Below are 17,867 nucleotides of genomic sequence, written 5' to 3'. Positions count from 1 at the left end.
GGTGCTGCAATTCCACTCAGTTGCAGACGCTTGTGATGAATGTACCAATACCAGACCTTATTCAATCAGATCAGAGCTGCAATCAGATTAACCCGAGAACAAAGGACGAGACCAGCTCCTGTCTCATCCAGGTCTATTTATTCTATTACGGGCATTGTTATTTGCCTTTAAATGTGGGCGAGATCCATGGAACACAAGTTCAAATCTTATTACAGGGGAGGGATGTATGATTCTTCATTGTATCTCTACTTTAATCTGTGGGCTACATAAATCACCAGACAGACTGTCATTGTCCCACAGTGGTTGGTTGGATACAAATGCCAGCCATCTCCCTGAGCCAATTACTGGAGACTATCTGGGCTGTGTTTGGGCCCCATCCAGTTGGCTGGTGCTGAAAGAGGGTGTATTGAACAGAACTGAGGAGCAGGGGAGACCGAACAGAAGGTGAATCTTAATTGCTCAATTAGGGGGAAGAAGTCTGCCCCTGTTAAATGTTCTCATCATAGGGGACATGGCATGGAAGAGAGAGGTTTTGTGATTGATACCAAGCCTGATTCTGGATTGACATCCTAATAGGAAAATAATGACCGCCGTAAAGTCAGTCTAGCCTTGTTGCAGATCTGTGCTTTTTAGTCATATTTGTCACTTGTTGAAATGCCATTCATGTTTAGCATGTCAACAAATATAACCGAGGAAGTTGTGGGGCGGGGGAGGGGCGTATTATTATTATTATTATTTTTTATTAGTTAAAAGTGCTGACCTCACCATAATGTAAAAGCACTTAGCCATGTGTCGTGTGAGCTGTGGTGTTAATGATGTGGGATGATCTGTTATGGAGATGGAGTGCACTAGGTTCAAGGCCAGGTCGAGATTGGTTGGGATTGAGAGTCCCATAGGGTGGCGCGCAATTGGCCCAGCGTCGTCCGGGTTTGGCCAGGGTAGGCCGTCATTGTAAATAAGAATTCATTCTTAACTGACTTGCCTAGTTAAGTAAAGGTCAAATAAAAAAATAAAGAGGAAACCGGGCCGCATGTACGTACGCAGGTCAGCACTTTTAACTAAGCAACCCGAAAATAACCCATCTTTGAAACAATGTGTTATACAAAGGATTGGAGAGAAGACTAATAATATGGTTGTTCTAGATTCTGTTATTGGACACGGCTTACGCGAAAGAAGTCCCTTTGACATAATGTGTCATGGCACTCCTCTCCCCATAGAGATTGGCCTACATTTTAATTCTATGGTTCTGCCCTCCCCTGTACCTCACTATCTCCCTACCTCATCAGTGAGGCTCCTGGGGATTCTCCTTTCAGCCGTGTGCATCCCTCCCCCCTCAGATCTGCTGAGGACCACAGTTGAATGATCTGCACCATTTAAACAGACAGCATCATCCTCATCCATTGACTGAACTGCTTTCTTTATAACATGTTAGGCTGATTATAGTTGACATTGTTCCTCACAAAGTCCTTGGTGTGCTGTTATGTAAATCGTCATGTCCATTGAGTTACCACCAAGGACACCATATGTTTTATTGAGACATGAAGAATAATGGATAATTGGCTCACTGGAATTTTGTTTTCATTTTTAATGCTGTAATGGCAGCCATTTTACATTTTTCCCAGTTTCACTAAACAATAATCCTTTCTGTTTTGTTTGTCTGGGAGTTGAAACTGATCTCACTGTGTGTTTCTGTCTCTTTCCTTTGCAGATATCTTTGAGAAGAGTGATTTGAAGACCTTCTTCGAAAGCAACTGTTCTCAGATTTATTTTATCTTCTATGAAAATTTCATTACACTGGAAAGTAACTTAAAGCAAAAAGGTAAGTAAGAGTGTGCTGCCTGTGTGTCTGTTGAAAACTGTGCCCATGGCTACTACTCCAGTAACCACCCCCAGTAGTAGTGTATAATTAGCTGGGTAATGGCTTTTTCAGCTCGTTCAGAGCTGGTGTCGTGTTAAATCCTGCAGGGGTTGTAGTTTTTTCATTCCAACGACTTTCTTTAGCTGTTCAAAGGCAATTAGATGAACATAAATTCAGATTTAGTATTGCATTGCAGCAGTGAAATGCAGTGGCGTGTAGGGAAGCCAGGCTTCCCCAAAAATATATATTTTTTAAATTAAAACATCTTTTAGTCTCTCTGTGTTTCATACATTTCCTCCAATTCGCAAGAGGCTGAATGTATCTCATCGGCGAAACAGTGCCCCTTTATCTCAGTATGTGTAACCCAACTATCTGATGCTGTCTGGTCAAAAAGAGTTTGACATGGTTGCAACCCGTAGCATTGAATGCAAGTGAAGCCAGCGAGCATTTGGCCTCCCTTGATTAAAAAGAATTGCGTAAATTGCGTGAGCTCAACTGTGAATGGTCCTGACGCACAACTAAAAAAGTGACAAGGGAAGGACAGGGAGCCTAAGACCACAAACTAAAAGCGTCTACTGTATGACAGAGTCATAGACCGTTTAGGCAACATGAAAGAGGAGGATGTCATTGCTGGCGTTTCTCTGCAAGTAGGGTGAGTTAACATGTTTTTGTTTTTACTTTTAGTTGCATGCACCCACATACACACAGAAATCAGTACCATCGACAGCCACATCATATTTAGCTTACGTTGATTAGACTAAATAGTTTTTCTTATCTTTTAGTTGTCACTGTATTAGATGTATAGGTGATTAGATGATGTTGAAATGGTTCTTGGTGGAGGCAGTGCCTGTTTACTTTGCGACTTGCGGAAACGCTCCTTGATTTTATATCAATAGTTTACTAGTCTGAAAATGTGGGAAACATTAACTTGCTTGACCATGCTGTAGGCCATGTTTGTTACATGCAATATGTTTTGTGGACTTCACCGGACAGATGTTCTCCAGTTTTGTGATGAAACAAAGCTGTGGTTGAATTTATTCTGCCACTGTGTCTTATTGTCTTGCCCTTAGGCCTACATATCATGGTGGAAAGGCATATGAACTAAGAGGTTATAGAGCAAACAACACAATTATCACAATACATAGATTGTAATATGGCTTTTTTTCCCCCTGGCTTGGATTCTCCGGTGATTGTGCTAGAGGTTGACCGATTAATCGGAATGGCCGATTTCAAGTTTTCATAACAATCGGAAATCGGTATTTTTGGACGCCAATTTGGCAGATTTTTTTCAAATATTTTTTTTACATGTTTATTTAACTAGGCAAGTCAGCTAAGAACACATTCTTATTTTCAATGACGGCCTAGGAACGGTGGGTTAACTGCCTTGTTCAGGGGCAGAACGACAGATTTTTACCTTGTCAGCTCGGGGATTCAATCTTGCAACCTTACGGTTAACTAGTCCAACGCTCTAACCACCTGCTTTACATTGCACTCCACGAGGAGCCTACCTGTTACGCGAATGCAGTAAGAAGCCAAGGTAAGTTGCTAGCTAGCATTAAACTTATCTTATAAAAAACAATCAATCATAGTCACTAGTTAACTACACATGGTTGATGATCTTACTAGTTTATCTAGCCTGTCCTGCGTTGCATATAATCGCTTAGGTACACGTTGCTCCAACTATAAACATCAATGCCTTTCTTAAAATCAATACACAAGTACATATTTTTAAATCTGCTATTGCCTGCTAACATGAATTTCTTTTAACTAGGGAAAATGTGTCACTTCTCTTGCAACAGAGCCAGGGTATATGCAGCAGTTTGGGCCGCCTGGCTCGTTGCGAACTAATTTGCCTGAATTTTACATAATTATGACATAATATTGAAGGTTGTGCAATTTAACAGGAATATTTAGACTTAGGAATGCCACCCGTTAGATAAAATACGGAACGGTTCCGTATTTCACTGAAAGGAAAAACGTTTTGTTTTCGAAATGATAGTTTCTGGATTCAACCATATTAATGACCTAAGGCTCGTATTTCTGTGTGTTTATTATAATTAAGTCTATGATTTGATAGAGCAGTCTGACTGAGCGGTGGTAGTGTAATGCATTAGTTAGAAGAAGTGTCGGAGTCAGGCGCAGGACACATGGAATGAGTGTAAACAAATACGTGTTTAATAAAACTTCTTCCAAATCCAAAAATACAGGATTGGGGAACAACCCCTCCAACAACACAAAACAGGAAATGCAGGGGGTTAAATAATGAACATAATTAGGGAAATCAAAAACAGGTGTACACAATAAAGACAAAACCAAACAAACACTGAAACATCGATCGGTGGCAACTAGTAAGCCGGTGACGTCGACCGCCGAACGCCGCCCGAACAAGGAGAGGGGCCGACTTCGGCGGGAGTCGTGATAGTAGCCGCGCGCCGACACCGGCCTCGGGGACGACCCGGAGGACGGGGAGCAGGGCGATCCGGACGGAAGCGGTGAAAATCCTGGATTAACGATGGGTCCAGGATGTCTTCCGCCGGTACCCAGCTTCGCTCCTCCGGGCCGTACCCCTCCCACTCCACGAGGTACTGAAGGCCCCCTGCCCGACGTCTAGAGTCCATAAGGGCTCGTACTGTATACGCCGGGGTCCCCTCGATGTCGAGGGGGCGGAGGAACCTCCCGCACCTCCGACTGCTGGAGCGGACCAGCCACCACCGGCCCGAGGAGAGACACATGGAACGAGGGGTTAATATGATAATCAGGGGGGAGTTGTAACCTATAACAAACCTCGTTCAATCTCCTCAGGACTTTAAATGGCCCCACAAACCGTGGACCCAGCTTCCGGCAGGGCAGGTGAGGGGCAGGTTTTGGGTCGAGAGCCAGACCCGATCCCCGGTGCATAAACCGGGGCCTCACTGCGGTGGCTGTCGGCACTCTCCTTTTGCCGCCTGATGGCTCGTTGAAGACGTACATGGGCCGCGTTCCATGTCTCCTCTGAGTGCCGAAACCATTCATCCACCGCAGGTACCTCGATCTGGCTCTGATGCTATGGTGCCAGGACCGGCTGATACCCTAGCACACACTGAAAAGGGGTAAGGTTAGTGGAGGAGTGGCGTAGGGAATTTTGGGCCATCTCTGCCCAGGGGATAAACGATGCCCACTCTCCCGGGCGACCGCAGAAACCTACCCACCTCTTGGTTGACTCTTTCCACCTGCCCGTTACTTTCGGGGTGGAACCCTGAGGTAAGGCTGACCGAGACCCCCAGGCGTTCCATAAACGCCCTCCAGACTCTAGACGTAAATTGGGGACCCCGATCAGACACTATATCCTCAGGCACCCCGTAGTGCCGGAATACATGGGTGAACAGGGCTTCAGCAGTCTGTAGAGCTGTAGGGAGACCGGGCAAACGAAGGAGACAGCAGGACTTAGAAAACCGATCCACAACGTCCAGGACCGTGGTGTTACCCCGTGACGGGGGGAGATCCGTCACGAAATCCACTGATAGGTGTGACCACGGTCGTTGCGGAACGGGAAGGGGTTGTAATTTCCCTCTGGGCAGATGTCTAGGTGCCTTGCACTGTGCGCATACCGAACAGGAGGAGACATAAACCCTCACGTCCTTGGCTAACGTGGGCCACCAGTACTTCCCCGTAAGGCAGCGCACCGTCCGACCGATACCAGGATGACCAGAGGAGGGTGATGTGTGGGCCCAACAGATCAAACGATCGCGAACATCAAACGGCACGTACACGCGTCCAACGGGACACTGGGAGGGAGTGGGTTCTGCACGTGACGCCCGTTCGATGTCCGCGTCCACCTGCCATACCACCGGTGCCACCAGGCATGAAGCTGGAATTATGGGAGTGGGCTCTGTGGACCGCTCCTCTGTATCATACAGCCGGGACAGTGCGTCTGCCTTGACGTTCTGGGACCCTGGTTTGTAGGAAAGAGTGAAAACAAAGCATGTGAAAAACATAGCCCACCTAGCCTGGCGAGGGTTCAGTCTCCTCGCTGCGTGAATATACTCCAGATTTCGGTGGTCAGTCCAAATGAGGAAAGGGTGTCTAGCCCCCTCAAGCCAATGTCTCCACGCTTTCAGAGCCCCGACAACAACTAACAACTCCCTATCTCCCACATCATAGTTTCGCTCCGCCTGGTCTGAGCTTCTTCGAAAAGAAAGCACAGGGGCGGAGTTTTGGTGGCTTACCCGAGCGCTGAGATAGCACAGCCCCTATTCCAGCCTCGGATGCGTCCACCTCAACTATGAACGCTGAGGGATCAGGATGCGCCAGCACTGGAGCCGTGGTAAACAGAGCCTTCAGGTTACCAAAAGCTCTGTCCGCCTCAGCCGACCACCGCAATCGCACCGGTCCCCCCTTCAGTAAGGAGGTAATGGGAGCCGCCACCTGGCCAAAACCCCAGATAAACCTCCGGTAGTAGTTGGCAAACCCTAAAAACAGCTGCACCTCCTTTACCGTGGTTGGAGTCGGCCAATTACGCACGGCTGAACTGCGGTCATTCTCCATCTCCACCCCTGACGCGGACAAACGGTACCCAAGGAAGGAGACGGACTGTTGAAAGAACAGGCATTTCTCCGCCTTGACGTAAAGGTCATGCTCCAACAGTCAACCAAGCACCCTGCGCACCAGGGACACATGCTCGGCACGGGTAGTGGAGTATATTAGAATGTCATCTATATACACCACTACACCCCGCCCGTGCAGGTCCCTGAAGATCTCATCCACAAATGATTGGAAAACGGATGGAGCATTCATTAACCCATACGGCATGACGAGGTACTCATAGTGCCCAGAAGTGGTGCTAAATGCCGTCTTCCACTCATCCCCTCCCTTGATACGCACCAGGTTGTATGCGCTCCTGAGGTCCAATTTTGTGAAGAAGCGCTCCCCGAGCAATGACTCTGTCATACTGGCGATAAAAGGCAGCGGGTAACTGTATTTTACCGTGATCTGGTTCAAACCTCTATAGTCAATGCACAGGCGTAAACTTCCATCTTTCTTCTTCACAAAAAAGAAACTCGAGGAGACAGGTGAAATGGAGGCCCGAATGTATCCCTGTCCCAGAGATTCAGCGACATATGTCTCCATAGCCGCCGTCTCCTCCTGTGACAGAGGATACACGTGACTCCTGGGAAGTGCAGCGCCCTCCAGGAGTTTTATCGCACAATCCCCCAGTCGATGGGGTGGTAATTGAGTCGCCTTCTTTTTACAGAAGGCGATTGCCAAATCGGCATATTCAGGGGGAATGTGCATGGTGGAAACCTGGTTTGGACTTTCCACCATAGTGGCACCTACGGAAACACCTAAACACCTCCCTGAACACTGACAGGACCATCCCTTGAGAACCCTCTGTTGCCACGAAATAATAGGATCATGGGAAGCCAACCAGGGAAGACCCAACACAACGGGAAACGCAGGAGCGTCAATCAGAAAGAGACTAATCCTCTCCTCATGACCCCCCCTGCGTTACCATAGCAATGGGAGCTGTGACCTCCCTAATCAGCCCAGACCCCAAAAGATGACTATCTAGGGCATGTACAGGGAAGGGAACATCAACGGGCACAATAGGAATCCCTAATCTATAGGCCAAGGACCGATCAATAAAGTTCCCTGCTGCGCCTGAATCTACTAGCGCCTTATGCGGGGAAAACCCCGGAAATCCTATAGATAACCACATGTGAGCAACAGGGGGGTCTGGGTGAGTCGTGTGCCTACTCACCTGAGATGAACCACCGGTGTTCCGCCTGCCACCTCGACTACCTGGAAAACCTCCCCAGCACTGACCAGCAGTGTGCCCTCTGCGGTCACCTCTAGAGCATGGAATGGTTCCCTCTCCAGTCTCCCTAGTACCAGCCCCTCCCAACTCCATAGGTGTTGGGTCTAAGGGGCTGGGGGATGGAACCAACGGACCCCGATCCGGACGTCCGCGGGAGGCCAGCAGGTTATCCAGCTGGATCGATAAGTCCACCAGCTGATCCAGGTGGAGGGTGGTGTCCCTGCAGGCTAGCTCCCTACGAACGTCCTCTCGCAAACTACACCTGTAGTGGTCGATCAGGGCCCGCTCATTCCATCCCGCACCCGCCGCCAGAGTTCTAAAGTCCAGCGCAAACTCCTGAGCGCTCCTCATCCCCTGTCTTAAATGTAACAAGCGTTCTCCCGCCGCTCTTCCTTCTGGTGGATGATCAAATACTGCCCGAAAGCGGCGGGAGAAGTCCTCGTAATTATCCAGAGTCGGGTCTTCCTCTCCCCAGATGGCGTTGGCCCACTCCAGGGCTTTACCAGTCAGACAGGAGATGAGGGCACTCACTCTCTCGCGTCCCGAGGGTGCCGGCTGGACAGCCGCCAGGTAGAGCTCCAGCTGGAGTAGGAACCCCTGGCACCCGGCAGCTGTTCCGTCATACGCTCCCGGGAGCGAGAGCCGAATCCTACTGGATACTGACGACAGATGGGTGGGTATGGGTGTATGATGAGGTGCTGGTGGTGGTGGAATAGCTGGGTTGAAGGGAACTCCTCTTCTTTCAATTCTCTCCATAGTCTGCATCACACGATCCATGGCTGTCCCGAGACTCTGTAATATTATCGCGTGCTGCTGGACGTGCTCCTTTACCGGAATAGGAGGGCTAGCTGCTCCTGCTGACTCCATTATGCTGGTCGGTGATTCTGTAATGCACTAGTTAGAAGAAGTGTCGGAGTCAGGCGCAGGACACATGGAATGAGTGTAAACAAATACGTGTTTACTAAAATTCATAATAAAACTTCTTCCAAATCCAAAAATACAGGATTGGGGAACAACCCCTCCAACAACACAAAACAGGAAACAATCACCGACAAGACAAACAGGAAATTCAGAGGGTTAAATAATGAACATAATTAGGGAAATCAAAAACCGGTGTACACAATAAAGACAAAACCAAACGAACAGTGAAACATCGATCGGTGGCAACTAGTAAGCCGGTGACGTCAACCGCCGCCCGAACAAGGAGAGGGGCCGACTTCGGTGGGAGTCGTGACAGGTAGGCAGCAGCAGGCTAGTAAGCATTCATTCAAACAGCACTTTCGTGCGTTTTGCCAGCAGCTCTTCGCTGTGCTTCAAGCATTGCGCTGTTTATGACTTCAAGCCTATCAACTCCCAAGATTAGGCTGGTGTAACCGATGTGAAATGGCTAGCTAGTTAGCGGGGTGCGCGCTAATAGCGTTTCAAACGTCACTCGCTCTGAGACTTGGAGTAGTTGTTCCCCTTGCTCTGCATGGGTAATGCTGCTTCGAGTGTGGCTGTTGTCGATGTGTTCCTGGTTCGAGCCCAGGTAGGAGCGAGGAGAGGGACGGAAGCTATACTGTTACACTTGCAATACTAAAGTGCCTATAAGAACATCCAATAGTCAAAGGTTATGATCTTATGGACAATTTTTTGCTTCGCTGTGCTGCTCCCCAGATTGCAGTTCCACTGAGATACATATTTAATTGGTCACTGGAAAAGGGGATGTTTGCAAATGTATGGAAGCATGCTAAACTTTGTCCTATTCCAAAAGACTGCAAAGAACCCGCTACTCCTGCCAATAGTCGACCAATTAGTCTACTCCCTACACTCAGTAAGATATTGGAGGGTATTGTGAGTAGACAAATATGGGAGTACATGGAAAATAATGATCTGATTACAGCCAATCAGCATGCTTATCGCAAAAATCATTCCACTACCACTGCATTGGTTGACATGACTGACCAGTGGCTCAATGCTATGGATAATGGCAAGTTTGTGGGGGTACTATTTTTAGATTTCAGTGCAGCATTTGATTTAGTGGATCATGAGATAATTTTGACAAAATTAATGCATTATGGTTTTAAGGAGGTAGCATTGAATTGGGTACAGTCATATCTAACTGACAGGAAACAGTCCACCTATATCAATGGTTCATTTTCTTCCCCTCATGCTTTAAACTGTGGAATACCGCAGGGCAGCTGCCTTGGGCCACTTCTTTATTTAATATATACCAACGACCTTTCCTATGCCCTAGCTGAAACTCAAGCTACTGTATTTGCAGATGATACTACAATTTATGCAGCAGGACAATCGGTTCAACAGGTACAGCAAGCTTTACAAGGAGATTTGGAGAATATTAGGGAGTGGGTTTGCCAGAATAAACTTGTTTTAAACACCAAGAAAACCAAAGTTATGTTGGTCTGTTCCACTAGGAAAAGGCCAAAACAGCATGGGATACAATTAAGTATGGGAGGAGTACAAATTGAAGAAGTGGCAGAAACCAAACTATTAGGAGTGCAGCTAGACAACTGCTTATCATGGTCATCTCAAATAACTCATCTATGTAAAAAAATTATTAAAACAGCATGCATAATCAGAAGGATAGCTAAATATTTACCAGGAAAAATTCTTAAGCAAATAACACAAGCTTTAATTGAGAGTCAAGTGAACTACTGTTCTGTGGTCTGGGGAAATGCATCATCAAGTGAAATTAGGAGGCTGCAGATTGCACAGAACAAAGCAGCAAGGATTGTTTTACGGTGGAGATATGGTTTTTCTGTTGCAGTCATACGCAATGTTCTTGGTTGGTCATCAATCGACAAGATAATTGAAAAAAACATGCTTATTTTATTTCATAATATACATCATTTAAAACGGCCAAGTACAATTCACAACGGCAATCAGTTGGTAAGAGACAGACATTCCGTAAATACTAGGAATAGATTGTCCACCATCTATGCGTTATCCAGACAGAAAAGAGAAATAGGCAAAAGAACATTTCGATTTAGAGCAATAAAGAAATGGAATAAATTAACTGAGCAAACCAGAAACCTTTCAATATATACATTTAAACATTATTTTAAAACAATTTAAATATAATACACAGAAATGTTGTGGGATTACAGTAGATGAAGAATTCATATTTTTTAGATTGATTATTTATTTTTATTACGTTAGTATATTATGTATGTTTGTAATAGTGTGTTATATGTGAAAATGTGTTCGTATATAAATTGTATTTTAATATTTAAGGACTCTTGGAAGATAAGTCCAAATGGGGACTAAAAGAGATCCAAATAAAATAAAATCAAATCAAAAGGTATATGAAATACAAATCGTATAGAGAGAAATAGTCCTATAATTCCTATAATAACGACAACCTAAAACTTCTTACCTGGGAATATTGAAGACTCATGTTAAAAGAAACCACCAGCTTTCATATGTTCTCATGCTCTGAGCAAGGAACTTAAACGTTAGCTTTTTTACATGGCACATATTGCACTTTTACTTTCTTCTCCAACACTTTGTTTTTGCATTATTTAAACCAAATTGAACATGTTTCATTATTTATTTGAGGCTAAATTGATTTTGATGTATTATATTAAGTTAAAATAAGTGTTCATTCAGTATTGTTGTAATTGTCATTATTACAAATAAACACAAAAAAATCGTCCGATTAATCAGTAGCGTGGTTTTTGTTTGGTCATCCAATAATCGGTATCGGCGTTGAAAAATCATAATCGGTCAACCTCTAGATTGTACCCACGCACCGCTACTGGTGAAATTATTTAAGTGTGCAACCAAAGAATGATCAGTGATTTGGGGCCATTCAGAGGGGAAAAAGAGTACTAGCACGATGAGGTGTAAAACCTCAGAGTAATGCACTACATTATCAAATTAATTTGTGGGGAACAATAGGAATATCATTATTTTAGGGTTTAGAGTTGTTTGTTCAGGAATTCATATGTTTTGAAATCTTCTGTCACTGCTATAAAATATAGGACTATGTCTACACAATGGATTGTGGCAGAGTAGAAAGTGTGGAAATATTGCTGGGGGAAGGGCCTAATAGAAGAACCTAGAAAGTGCATCACAGCAGTCTCAGATTTCCCAGAACCCTCTCCTTCTCAGAACAGTCTTGTCAATACCAGCCACACTTACTCCTCCTCCTTCAGTGAAGTAGATTTAGTGCAGGATTTCTCTGAGACAGAGACATGTACTCTAGGTAAACACATTTCGAGAGGAGGTGGAGAGTGGAACGAAAAAGAGCTTGATCTTGCCCATTTATCAAACCCAGAGAAAATGGAGTGTATTTACCTACCAGAGGGCAAGGTGGAGCTACACGTCAATACTACCATATTGCTTATAGCCTACCTATCCTGTTCTTTCAGATCTACACAAGTGCTTGGGGGGTAGGGCACAGCCAGGGGTTGTTTCTGGACAGGACCTCTTCCCCCCTGCTGTCTGTCTGTTAATGCATAGGCTCTGTAATGTAATCCTCTCCCCAAGTCCCCTTCCTGCACTCACTGTGAGTCCTGGCTGACAACCTCCATGGTTAATGCATGCTCCATCATAGGGCCTTCAATAATCAACCCCCTCCACTTTCCCCATCCTCACTACTCTTTAAAGCACTGTTCTGGTGACATCATGGAGAGTGCTGGCTCCTCCTCACAGCCTTATACCCGGACTAGAGTAGGCTATACTTTGATGATGACCTCATTCTAGACACACACAGACTGGTGTACAGTCCACACTCATGAAAGTCACAGGACTGTCAGTGCTTTGGAATGATGAAGTACCATAGAGCCTCTTTCCTACTACCCTGGCCCTCAGTTCTTATCCAAGTCAATGTTTCTCACTTCCCCAGTGTTGTGATCAATTAAGACTTACAAAAGTGATCTGACTGAAAAGCAGATGCTGGACTTATAACAAGGATTAAATAGAAAACTTTAGGAAGAAGTGGCAGTTTCCAAATCCCAATGTTGAAATGTCTTTTATGGATGAAACTGTCTATAATAATAAAAATCATTAGGGGGTGCTGTTTCACTGTGTGTACAAGTGGGTAACCTTTACAGATGTGAGGTGTGAAATGGAAAAGTGTTTTTTGCATATCCCACTACCCCTCAGACACCCTCGGAGAGTGGGGTCACTGCCAGGGGATCAGCCATTATTGAAAGTGACCCAGAACAATTAGGGTTAATTGCCTTGCTCAAGGGCAGAAGGACAGATTTTACCTTGGCTCCAGCAACTTTTGGGTTACTGGCCCAACGCTGCTAACCTCCAGGCTACCTGCCGCTCCGACTAAACCATTACACCGTTTCTGCATCTACCTCCCCTAACAAGCTGCATCTACCTCCCCTAACAAGCTGCATCTACCTCCCCTGACAAGCTGCATCTACCTCCCCTGACAAGCTGCATCTACCTCCCCTGACAAGCTGCATCTACCTCCCCTGACAAGCTGCATCTACCTCCCCTGACAAGCTGCATCTACCTCCCCTGACAAGCTGCATCTACCTCCCCTGACAAGCTGCATCTGACATGTTCTACCCTCTTGTGACTTTGAGTCAGTGACTCTTGTCATGGAGTAAAATTTAAATTGTCTCTTCTCTCTTTCAGGGAACAAATCTCAGAGGGAGGAGCTGGACTCTATCCTCTTTATTTTTGAAGTAAGTTGCTGTACCTTTCTGTTCTGAATGATGATGATTCTCTGTCTGATGTCTAGTGACAGTTCCAGCCATAGACATGGATCAGATCTGTCTCTGGGGTTACAGCATTCAACCTGTTTACTCAACTCTTCTTGTTACTGAGGGGAGGGGCCAACACAGTTTCCACAGTGCTGATTAGTGGTGGTGGGGAAAATGATACAGTTACATATTGGGATATTATATTTCATGATATATAGTATCTTTTTGACAATAACGCAATATTATATTTGCGCTACTTTGCTGTACTTGCATAGCTTGTTCGCCATCTTCTTTTTAAATAGGGAACCAATATGTGTTCAGCACTTATCTCTTGTCCCTCTGCAGCAGACATATGGTGAGCAATATGTTTGGAACATCGAATCGCAATAAAATCACAGTATTGAATTGCAATACGTATAGAATCGTGAAAATCACAATGCGTATCGTATCTGCACCTAAGTATCGTGATAATATCGTATCATGAGGTCCCTGACAATTCCCAGCCCTATGCTGATTCCACCTGTCTGCCTACTTCCTGAATTCACCTCAAATAGAAAAAGAAAGCGGATTGTTAAGGAATAAATAGACCCAGTTTTTCACTGGTGTTGAAGGCAGCACACAGAGATGGCAGAAATCTTGCTTTGTACTGTATTCATGTGTTTTTGTTCAGTAGAGGTGAGTGTTGTGCTGTCATTCTCCATGCTCTGGTGCCTCTCCTGGAGGTTAAAGTCCCCCACCTTGTTTCCTCACCTGAAACGGCAGCTCCAGTTTCCAATATAAACATGCAGCTCTCCAGTAACATTTGCTCAGGGCAGGGCTGACTGGGAGTCTCTGGATCAGGACGAGTGGTTGAGAGAGGAGCAGTTTGGTCCTTTCAGTGGGAATGGAGTCTGTGAGGACAATACCAGTATCGCGATACTCATACTATGCTACTATTGTAGCAAGGAAACAACGCACAAAGTGGATTTAACTTCTTTAGGAAAACAGCCCTAATGTTGGAAATAAATATAATGTCGTCATCCAGTCACATTTATTTATTTCCAATCTATAGCACATAATATTTAACATACAGCAGGTTTTTAAAGGACCAAAGTCTCTGGTCTGCTTCATGTTTTCGTTTTTGCCATGTACATTTTATTGTCATACTGGTATCATCACAGCCCTAGTGAGGGGAGTGTTCTTCTCACTGTGTCAATAGATGTCAGTCTAGCAGGGCAGGACAGAGGAAGATGATTGGTCTGGACATGGGCCTACTGGTCTCTGTGTGAGATCTAGGCCAAACGGTGTCAGCAGGCCTACACTCAACTCAGTCAGAGAGCTACTCTGGCATCCTCAATCAGTTCCCTATATTATCATGTTTCACTGCAGTTGGCTTCTTATTTGCACACACACACACACACACACACACACACACACACACACACACACACACACACACACACACACACACACACACACTGTTACTGGTGTGAGGTGCAGAAAATGCTTTATGTGTCATGTGCTTTATTGGCATGTTGGTATTGCAGGTGTATGCAATGTCCTCTGTATGTTATTGACCCAGTATGCTGCTCAGTCTTTCTCCTGTATTGACTGTTGAGTGAGAACTTCAACAAACTGAGTTCAAACTCTATTTGTGATACCTTACCTCCACTTTCGCCTGACTGAACTTCTATCTCCATGCATTTTTAAACCTGGGCCCCAGTCAAGCTGACATCCAGCCTGGTATTGACAGGAAGTGCTCTCTGTCTGTCCATGTGGAATGAAGCTAGATTTCAGTCTGGCTTTCTCAGCCTGACTCTACAGTATGAGAAGTCTGTCTACACACAGACACACAGTCATATGGCTTCAGATTCCACATGCCTTTTAAATACTTATAGGTTATCCTTTGAAAAATAACTAATATTGAAAGCAGCTTAACCCTAGTGTGTCCCCTTTTAGCTCCAGTCTGCAGTGGCCGTGTGCTTTTCCAGTGTGCTGAGAAGATAAACTCACTCTGAGTGGTGTGTACAGGACTGATACGGACAGAGCTTTGATCTTCAGCTGACACATTGTGTTCCCTGCTCTCTGAGAATACTGTATGGATGTACCGTGTACTGTATGGATGTACTGTGTACTGTATGGATGTACTGTATGGATGTACTGTGTACTGTATGGATGTACTGTATGAATGTACTGTGTACTGTATGGATGTACTGTATGGATGTACTGTGTACTGTATGGATGTACTGTGTACTGTATGGATGTACTGTATGGATGTACTGTGTACTGTATGGATGTACTGTATGGATGTACTGTATGGATGTACTGTATACTGTATGGATGTACTGTATGGATGTACTGTATACTGTATGGATGTACTGTGTACTGTATGGATATACTGTATGGATGTACTGTATGGATGTACTGTGTACTGTATGGATATACTGTACTGTATACTGTATGGATGTACTGTATACTGTATGGATGTACTGTATGGATGTACTGTATACTGTATGGATGTACTGTATGGATGTACTGTATACTGTATGGATGTACTGTATGAATGTACTGTGTACTGTATGGATATACTGTATGGGTGTACTGTGTACTGTATGGATGTACTGTATACTATGGATGTACTGTATGGATTTGATATCCATGTCTACCTGCGAGCACACATACACTTAGCACTAATGTGTGTCGTATTGTGTTAGCCCTAAAAATGATTCACTTTACAGTGTAAGGGGATAGATTGTACAGGCTTGGAATAAGCTCATAGGTTTCAAAAGAAGGTATCCCAACAGGATATGTGAAACAGTGCAAAGTACGATTGACTTAATATTGGTATCTGATAAATCTAAAATATCGAAGAGTGGAGTAATAGTATATGGAATCAGTGATCATTTTATTACATTTTGTACAAGGAGGATTTTGAAAGATATATGTAAGTGTCACAAAACCGTTAGAATCAGAGGACTCAAAATATAGTGTGTAGAAAAGTTTAGGGAGGAAGTGGGTAAAATTGACTGGTCACCTGTGCTAGATAGTGTAGGGGTAGACAGTGCCTGGGAAGCCTTTAAATGTAGATTCCTTGATGTGGTGAATGTGATGGCTCCCATTAGACAGGTCAGGGTAAAGTAGAGATCTGGCCCTTGGTTTAATCATGATATTCTAGAATCTATCCAAGCAAGGAATAAGGCCTTTAAAAAATGTAAGAACTCCCAAGAGCAGCCTGATTTTGTCCTATATAAACGTCACAGAAATGAAGCACAGAGCAGGATGGATGAAGCTAAGAGGGGTTACTTTGCTGAGAAAATAATTGAGAACAAAAATGACCCTAAAAAGCTTTGGAAATAATTTAAGGAACTAGGCTGTAGTAGTACTACCAAAAAAAACTAAGCAGTATTGGACTGAACATCAACGGGGAGATGGTATATGAAAAAGCAGAGGTTGCAAATTAATTCAACTCTTTTTTTACTTCTGTTGCCAGCAAGCTGGTTAGCAAGCTGCCCACCACTTCTGGTTTGTATGGAAGCAACCAAGTCAAGAAGTATTATGTAGAGTTAGGGGTTCAGTCAAACTCTTTTTCTTTTGCATCGGTAGCACGAGCCAAAATAGTCAGTATGCTTGCAGAGCTTAAATGCTCCAAAGCCACAGGCCTGGATAATATTCCTGCAAGGTTTCTTATAGATTCTGCTGAGCAAATTGGCCCTTGTATTACGCATATCGTTAATCTCTCTCTTGAACAAGGCACCTTTCCCAGGGACATAGAGCAAGCTAAAGTTATACCTCTGTATAAGAAGGGGATAAAGTCTGACCCTGGGAATTATAGGCCTGTATCAATCCTCTGTGTAACATCAAAGATCCTGGAGAGAATTGTACATGAGCAAATATATGAATATGTTAGCAAACAGGGTCTAATGTATGATTTTCAGTCGGATTTTAGAAAAACATACTCCACTGATTCATGTCTACTTTACTTGACTGACTTCATCAGGAAATAATTTGATGAGGGAAATCTGTGTGGAATGGTACTGCTTGACCTACAGAAGGCCTTTGATACAGTTAACCACTGTCTCCTAATCTCCAAATTGGAGGCACTGGGGTTAAGCAGTATCCCTCTAGGCTGGGTAAAGTCCTATTTATCAGGAAGGGAGCAAGTAGTAGAGGTTAATGGTTCACTTTCTCAGGCAAAACCAATGAGTTGTGGCATTCCGCAGGGGAGCGTGCTTGGGCCTCTGCTGTTTTTATTGTATTTTAATGATATGAAAGATGCTTGTTCTTGCTGTCTTTTTATGCGGATGACTCTACACTTCTGGTGTCTCACAAAAGTAAAACTATGTTGGAGAGCATGCTTAGCACAGAGCTTACTAACATTAGCAAATGGCTTGGAGATAATAAGCTATCTCTGCACTTAGGGAAAACTGAAGCAATTATTTTTGGCTCCAGACCTAAATTGTGTAGGTCGTCTGAAATCAGAGTGGAGTTAGGGGATGAGGTGCTGTCTACAAAAACCTCTGTTAGCTACTTGGGATGTATCCTTGATGGAAACTTGGGAGGTGTGAGCATG

At 44.5% G+C, this 17,867-nt stretch overlaps 1 protein-coding gene across 4 annotated transcripts in view; it reads left to right on the top strand.

Annotated features, from left to right (window-relative positions):
- LOC115172737 (ral GTPase-activating protein subunit alpha-2) overlaps positions 1–17,867 on the top strand; it is a 200,117-nt gene that overhangs the window by 41,038 nt on the left and 141,212 nt on the right. For all 4 annotated transcript variants that reach the window (XM_029730450.1, XM_029730447.1, XM_029730449.1 and 1 more), the window contains exons 2-3: positions 1,709–1,819; positions 13,251–13,300. In XM_029730450.1, coding sequence (XP_029586310.1) covers positions 1,709–1,819; positions 13,251–13,300 — 161 coding nt within the window. The remainder of the gene's footprint in view (positions 1–1,708; positions 1,820–13,250; positions 13,301–17,867) is intronic.

This window comes from Salmo trutta, chromosome 33, assembly GCF_901001165.1.
Source record: "Salmo trutta chromosome 33, fSalTru1.1, whole genome shotgun sequence".
NCBI classification, from domain to species: Eukaryota; Metazoa; Chordata; class Actinopteri; order Salmoniformes; family Salmonidae; genus Salmo; species Salmo trutta.
Note: the sequence above shows the minus strand (reverse complement) of the source record. Positions and strands in the feature narration are given on the sequence as shown.